This window comes from Calliphora vicina, chromosome 2 (genome assembly GCF_958450345.1).
Source record: "Calliphora vicina chromosome 2, idCalVici1.1, whole genome shotgun sequence".
NCBI classification, from domain to species: Eukaryota; Metazoa; Arthropoda; class Insecta; order Diptera; family Calliphoridae; genus Calliphora; species Calliphora vicina.
Window position 1 is genome coordinate 51,673,229 of NC_088781.1, and position 7,287 is coordinate 51,680,515.

General features: G+C 30.3%; 1 protein-coding gene across 1 annotated transcript; it reads right to left on the reverse strand.

Annotated features, from left to right (window-relative positions):
- Nucleotides 1-2,404: 2,404 nt before the first annotated feature.
- On the reverse strand, nt 2,405-3,062 carry LOC135952591 (uncharacterized). The gene is made up of 2 exons (XM_065502602.1): nt 2,702-3,062; nt 2,405-2,625 (listed from the first exon to the last, which is right to left on the reverse strand). The coding sequence occupies exons 1-2, from the start codon at nt 3,060-3,062 to the stop codon at nt 2,405-2,407; spliced, it is 582 nt and encodes a 193-aa protein (XP_065358674.1).
- Between the last annotated feature and the right edge of the window lie 4,225 nt (nt 3,063-7,287).

Consider the following 7,287-nt stretch of genomic DNA (forward strand, 5'->3'; position numbering starts at 1 on the left):
TGTGAATTAAAAATAAAACTCAAAAGTATTTCTCATAAAATAATGTTCAAAATGACACCACAATCAAAAGCAACTGCAAGAAAAAACTCAATGAAAAACTGGCAAATAAATCTGTCAAGAAGGAGAGAAAAACAAAAAACGAACAAATAAAACATCATTTCCACTTTTTTCAATTAATTTAAGCCATCGATGCTATAGCAGCAAATTATCGTAGGTGAAGGCCATAATGACAAATGTATGCGAAGTAGTGTTTGCTTGGCTCTTATTTTTCTTGGTTCAGGGTTCAGTTTCATTTGTATGTGTCGAAATGATTAATTATGGCAAAAATGTCTCAAGTAATATAGAAATGGGAGGATAAGTATCTAGAGTTCTTTTTTTGGTAACAAACTAATTTTTAGTTGTGATGAAAATTAATAGTTTAGATGCTAACAGAAAATATTTTTGATTGAACAATTAGTTATGGCATCTTATTAAGTCTAAAGTAATTAGTTATTTTATTTGACTATCAGAAATTAGTTTAAAATTTATTTTTATTTTCACATTACAAAAGAGAGCCTTTTTAAACAATATCTGTATAATATTCAAGATACATATGTAAAAATGACATTCAATCTTTTATTTGTGATAAGAAAATATAAAATGTACTTGCTTGACATTATGTAAACAATGTGCAAAATATTATTAAAGATTTAAAATATGTAAAAATTGCTTAAACAATGTGTAAATAATGCAAAATATTAAAAATTATTCTGAGATATTATTCGCTATAAAAAAAAATAATACATTGATATGTAAACAAAGTGTAAAGTATATAAAATAATTATAATATATATTAATTATATTGAAATATTGTTCGACTACAGAAATATTCAATTTACAATGTTGACATAATGTAAAATTTATGTAAATAACATAAAATATTTATAATATGTAAGACATAAATTTAAATTATTATTTGCTACAAATAAATATTAACTTTACATTGTTGATATCATGCAAACAACGTGCTAATTACGTGAAATATTCAAAATATATTTCCAAATATTGATCGTGATAAGAAAATGTAAACATCTACATTGTCGACATAGTGTAAACAATGTGTTAATAGTATTAATTATTAAAAAATAGAATATATTATTTACAAATATAGTATTAGGCTCCTAACGATAAAAAGTTGAAATATTATTGGAGATAAAAAAGCTTTTAAATTTACATTGTAACAGCATGTAAACAATGTAATGCAATATGAACTATTCAAAATATTTAAAAAATCCATCCGAAATAATTTCGTATGGTACCCAATATTTCTGTTTTTGGATGCATCCTAAAAAAAGAAATCTTAAAACTTTTTTAGCTGGCCTGGGCGATCTTCGTCTTCAAAATCACCACTTATGAACGCTCAAACCATCTATCGCACGTTGAACCGATGAAACACATTCACCATTAGCTTTGGTGAGCCATCGGTTTCCTTCAGCTGCACTTTTTTTTCAAATTAAAGAAGTAAAGCAAAACTTCCTGCGTATAACGATTCGTTGGTACAAAATGAGACATTTTCGAAGCATAAATGTCTTTGGTGTTTACACTATGATGCACAGTGTTTTAGAAAAGTTTTTTTGTTTTAAATTATTTGGTATCTCGGGATCTGTTAGAGATATTATTTCGAAATTTGACACGGTTGAAGTTGAGGTGTTTTTGAGTTCATATGCGTTTGTTCAGCTTCCTAGCGGTAATAGGGGCCAGTGCGTAACCCCTCAATATTGGCTACCTCGGGTCTCAATTTTTTTTAAAAAAATCGCCAAGATTCCATTTATGATCCGAATCAGCTGAAATTTTAAATGTAAATAGTTCTTGAGAAGGTCTATTACGCTTACATGTGTATGTTATCTCTATTAGTTGAAGAGATACTCAGGTTTATTGATTATTTTTTTTTAATTTTTCTCGATCTTTTTATGGCTTTTTAGATACGGCGCACATTGGTTGAAGTTCATACAACGAGCGGCTAAAAATAGAAGCAGTTGTCCAAGGACAATGAAACTTGGCACATAGGCATTTTTTGTTTGAATCAAGAAAAATTTGAAAAATCAAAATGATCCGCCCACTTTTACGCCCACCTCCCATACAAAGTGAAAATTAAATTTTGACCTACGGCATTGATTTTTGGCACATAGCATTTTTAAACACTCAGAATCATTTGTGTAAAATTTGAAAAATATCCGCCCACTTTTACGCCCACTTCCCATACAACTTGTATTGAAAAAGTTTCATAACTCCCTTGATTTTTAATGAATCAACTCAATTTTCTCAAAAAATAAATATTATAATTGTAGAATGGGCTCCTGAAAATATATACCTGATCCGCCCACTTTTACGCCCACCTCCCATAGAAAAAACATGAATAAGTAATTTAAGCATAGTCTTTTAATAATTTTTTAACATCATTATCGTACTCCAATTTTTTGATTTTCAGCTTTGAGCGAAATCTATTTATGAATGGGTGTGAAGACAATAAAAGATTATGCATTACATCTTCATTAGTGGCTACACGTCCAATTCTTCGCGAATGGTGTAATCTATAGGCTCTATAGTCTTTATTCCTCGCTTCCTGAGCTTCCTCGGATAGCATACCTGATACAAATAATCAATTAAAATGTAAAATATTCAAATGAAATCATTGAATAAGGGATTTTAGATACAGACATACCTATTGGCAGAATAGCTTCTGCTATAATTTTGCTACCATGCACCAGAATCTTATGCACAGTTACAGGCATGTAGTACCAGCCATAGAGATCAACAAACAACTTGGCAGTATCCATGCAATATATATGAAATTTGTTAGTGTCTATCGCTGCATTACAATTTATTGTTGCCAAAATAATTTTAAATCTATGTATTAATTCTTCTTTTATACCAATTACGTCTGCAGTTTTGGCTGGATTTTCGAAAAACCTTCTTGCCGTATTGCCATCGTTTGATGTGCCCATACCTTGCTTCACTGCGTCCACATTTATGCCCAGCGTCAACTTTAATCTCTTCTGAATTTGAGCTTTATTTGCCGCCATTTCAATTTTTGTGCAACTATCTGTTCTCCATTTTTTGAAACTTAGACGGTAAGAAATGTGCAAAATGCACTCCATAAATTTGATTCTCGCATGCAAGGGAGAAATACCAAATGCAATTGTGTCTTCCGAACATTTTCTCAAAATCACCGCATCTAAACTATTCATTTCTGTGGGCTTTGCTCCACATATGAAGCAAACCGCCATAGATGAGCTTCCAGAAATCGTAGTAGCTACTTTCCCATCAATCATTGTTAATTTCAATGTGTGAGAAATATTCAAGTTTCTGCTATGCAATTCAACGACAGTATTTCTTAAATTTGATATTTCGTCATTAACACGACTGACCTCAGAATTTATAACTTCAGCTGTTTCTTGTATAAATTCAAATTTTAACGGTCGGCAAAATCTAGTTGATGACGGCTCTGTATTTCTCCAGCACATTGTTGACATATTATTACGCTCTGTGATGGTCAATGGAACAAATGACGTTAAGAACATATATTTATCGGAGTCTTATTGGATCTGTGAATTTTTGATGGTATTCACTGTGTCCCGAACTTCCATCACAGCCCCATTTTGAGAACATTTGCAGTTCGTTGGGGAGTTCTGTCACCTCATTCTCGGATTTTGTCATCAAAATCCTGGTTACTGTATGATCTAATAACTCTTGTAGACCAACCTTGCTACAACTTTCTTGCACCTGAACATTTGCAGGATAGCATTTTTTTTTTGCTTCCAGTACCTGATGGTAGGGTGGGTAAATGTCGAATCCAATTTCTCTAGCTGAACTGCGCAAAACCTCATATTGATGCTTTGACAACGAAGCATCAAGTATCAGCCCAAGTGCCTTCTCCGGGGTGAACCCCTTAATGCATTTGTTTAAACACTCACCTTTTTTTGCGGCAGACGACATCAACTCCATTGAGGTATTTTTACAAAAATCGTTTACCTTTATCCTCTTTGTTCGCGGTTGGCAATCCCCGAAGGCTTTTACTGGACGTCCACGTTTAACCATATTTGAACAGCTTGGTGTTTCATTGTTTGCGGTATATTTGCACACTTTGTAAACATTGTTCAGCCAATTTTCATTAAGGTCAAGAAATCTGGATTTTATGCGTCTTACTTTTTGCCATCTATCTTTGAACTTTGTTAAAAAGTCTTTTTTCAAAAATCTAGTAAAGACTTCAACATCCTCAGCAGTCATTTCTTCATTACTATTTGCAATGACTTCGACAGTAACATCAATATCACTGTTGGTATCAATCAATATTTCGCAAATATTTAAATAAGAAATAGTTAAATTTTCCATAATTAATAAAATCTTGAAATCACTTAATAACACACCTCATATCACTGCACTTGCCAATGTAAATTAGCATATCAATAATATTAAATTTTTTTACCCAAATGCAGAAATTACAAAAAATCAGAAACTGTATATTATTGTTGGTATTTAATATATTACTTATTAAGCTCTAACGGAAAAGATTTAGTACAATAAAGAGAGCAAGACATAATGTGTAGTTGTTATTACATGCAACAACATAAAAAATTAATGATAACACAGCACCTAATACTCTATCGCATATAATCGAGCTTGATCTTCTATTGTTGTTATCAAACAGTATCATTAACAACAAAAATTTCAATTGAAGCTTATGCTTTTTTCAACAATGAAATATATAACAGTTAACACTATTGACTAGTTTGTATACCTATTACATTATATTATAAAATTACTATTTTTAAACTTTTGCCAAATTCAATTTATTTTATTATCAGTGCATTTATTCAATTATGTTTGACTGTAAATTCGATCTCTTTTTAAATAGTTAACTCATTTGCATATTGTTTCTCAATAATTATATTATTTGTCACTCATTACTCTCATTGTTTTATTATTATTGTTTACATATATACAATTGATGCTCAATGATCTTTTATTTATCTTTGTCTCATTTTTTTACTTTCGTAATAACTCATGTTATCACTCAACTCTCATTTACTTCTTAAAATACCGTTAATCGTGTATTATTTTATTGATTTATTTTGAAGCTTATCGACTGGCTAGGGTTTACTTAACAATTTAAGTATAAAAAATAATAAAATAACAAAACACCCAGGAAAGGAGATACATTTCTCCTTCCTACAACTAAAGAATTATGGCAACAACAACATGCATGAACGAAAATGCATGTTTTGTTACTTTATCACTATATCACTTTATAGTTTTTACTGTTTTTTTGGAAAGGAGCAGGTAGGAGCACCTGAATTTTTTTTTAACTTTTAGCTGAGACTTCAAGCTGTAATTTGACATCTTTTGTTAAACAGCGCTCCACAGCGCTCCACAGCGCTAAAAAGATGCAGTCCACTGAAGTTGATGAACATTGAAATTTTGATGTTGTTTATATTTTGTTCTACGAAATTTTTTATATGGCACTTTTTCAAACTTTTTTTAATGCAAATCTCATCTATGGAAATTGTCATTTACGAAAATAGACAACAAAGTAAAATTATAAGTTTACTGTGATTGTACCAAATGATTGAATATACAGTATTTTAAACAAGCGAACATATATGAACTTCGATCGTGTCTGTCCAAACAAATAATAAATATATCAGCCTAATATTACGGAATCATATTATTCTGATATCTGACAACAAATTACCAAAAAAATTATCCAAATCGGCGAACATGAAAAAAATGAATTTCGGCCACTCTTCAACCATTGTGCGGCGGGCCAACGGAGAGTCGATTTTTTTAAAAAAATCTTCGATATTGCCGAAAAAATTCTAAATAAATTTAAAAAACTTGCTAACAGTTATGTTGTCGCTATAAAAATTTACACTCATCCAAATTTTGAATATATAAAAGGGCGGTATTTTTTATGTTTTTTCCCAAAAAAGTCCTTGTATTTTATTAATTTGTAGAAAAAATTTTGTATCGGAACTATATACAATTTGTATATGATACGGAAAGAAAACTGAATGCAAAAGGGTATAAATTAAAATTTTGCTCACTTAAGCGAACATCACACCCCCAGATCTATCTAAACTAGGACAATTTAAAAAAAAAAATTCTAAAAAGGCAAATCACCGATCCACGAAAAGTCTCCATATTTGTAGATCCCTTTATATTTCTTAAATACTTACAATGTTTTTTTTACTATCACATGGTAAATAACGTCACAGTTTTTGGAACACGTTTTCACCGTTTTAGAAATTTCGATATTTGAAAATAAAAAATGCCAAAAATTCGAATGCCATTAATTTAAGGACATTCGATTCTATATTAGTTCCAAAATCTGTTATGATATCTTTAACCGTTAAAATGTTACATTAATTCAAATTTTAGTTTTTAATTTATATTCAGCTCATTCGAATCATAAATGGATTTGTAGGGGCTACACACAGAGGGATTTTGGTGTCAAAAAGTAAATTTCAATTTCAAAAATTAAATGATGCAGTTTTGCAGAGAAATGTTTAAAGATGAAATGTACACTTATAGTTTTAAGAAAAATTTTATTTATTAAAAATTCAAGTAAATTCCGTGTTAAGCTAAAATTTACTTATATATAAAAGGTGGGAGTGTCTTGTTTCGATTAAAAAAAATAGTTTTCGGAACAGGATGAAAACTTAACATTTTTTGTCGAATAATAAAGGAAATATCAAAAAAATTCGTTACCGATTTTATTGAAACTTGGCATGCGTTCCTTTTTTGTTTCAATAAATATATGTACCAAATTTCTAGACTTTTGCTTGGATATAAACAATTTTATGCCAAAAAATAAATTTGTATTGTATGGGCAGTGGACGTTGGGCGTGGACGATTTTGATAAAATTTTATTTTTTTCTTAGTTTGGTCCATATAATTCTCGGTGCCAAATTTCTGCGCTATACGACCACTCCTTATAATTTTTGTAAAAAAATGTATGAAGCCATCCTTCTGTGTTACGCACTAGCCCCCGTTATCGCTAGAAAGCTGAACAAACGTACATCAACTCGAATACAGCTCCAACCATGTGAAATTTCGAAAGAATATAGTTTCCGGGATACCGAATTATTTAAAAAAAAAACTTTTCTAAACAATGTGTAAATAACATGGAATATTCATAATATATAAAAAAAAATCTTTCACAATATTGTTCGTGATAAGAAAATATAAAATTTTACATAGTTGACATCGGGTAAACAATGCGAAAAAATGTAACAAATTCCTAAACAG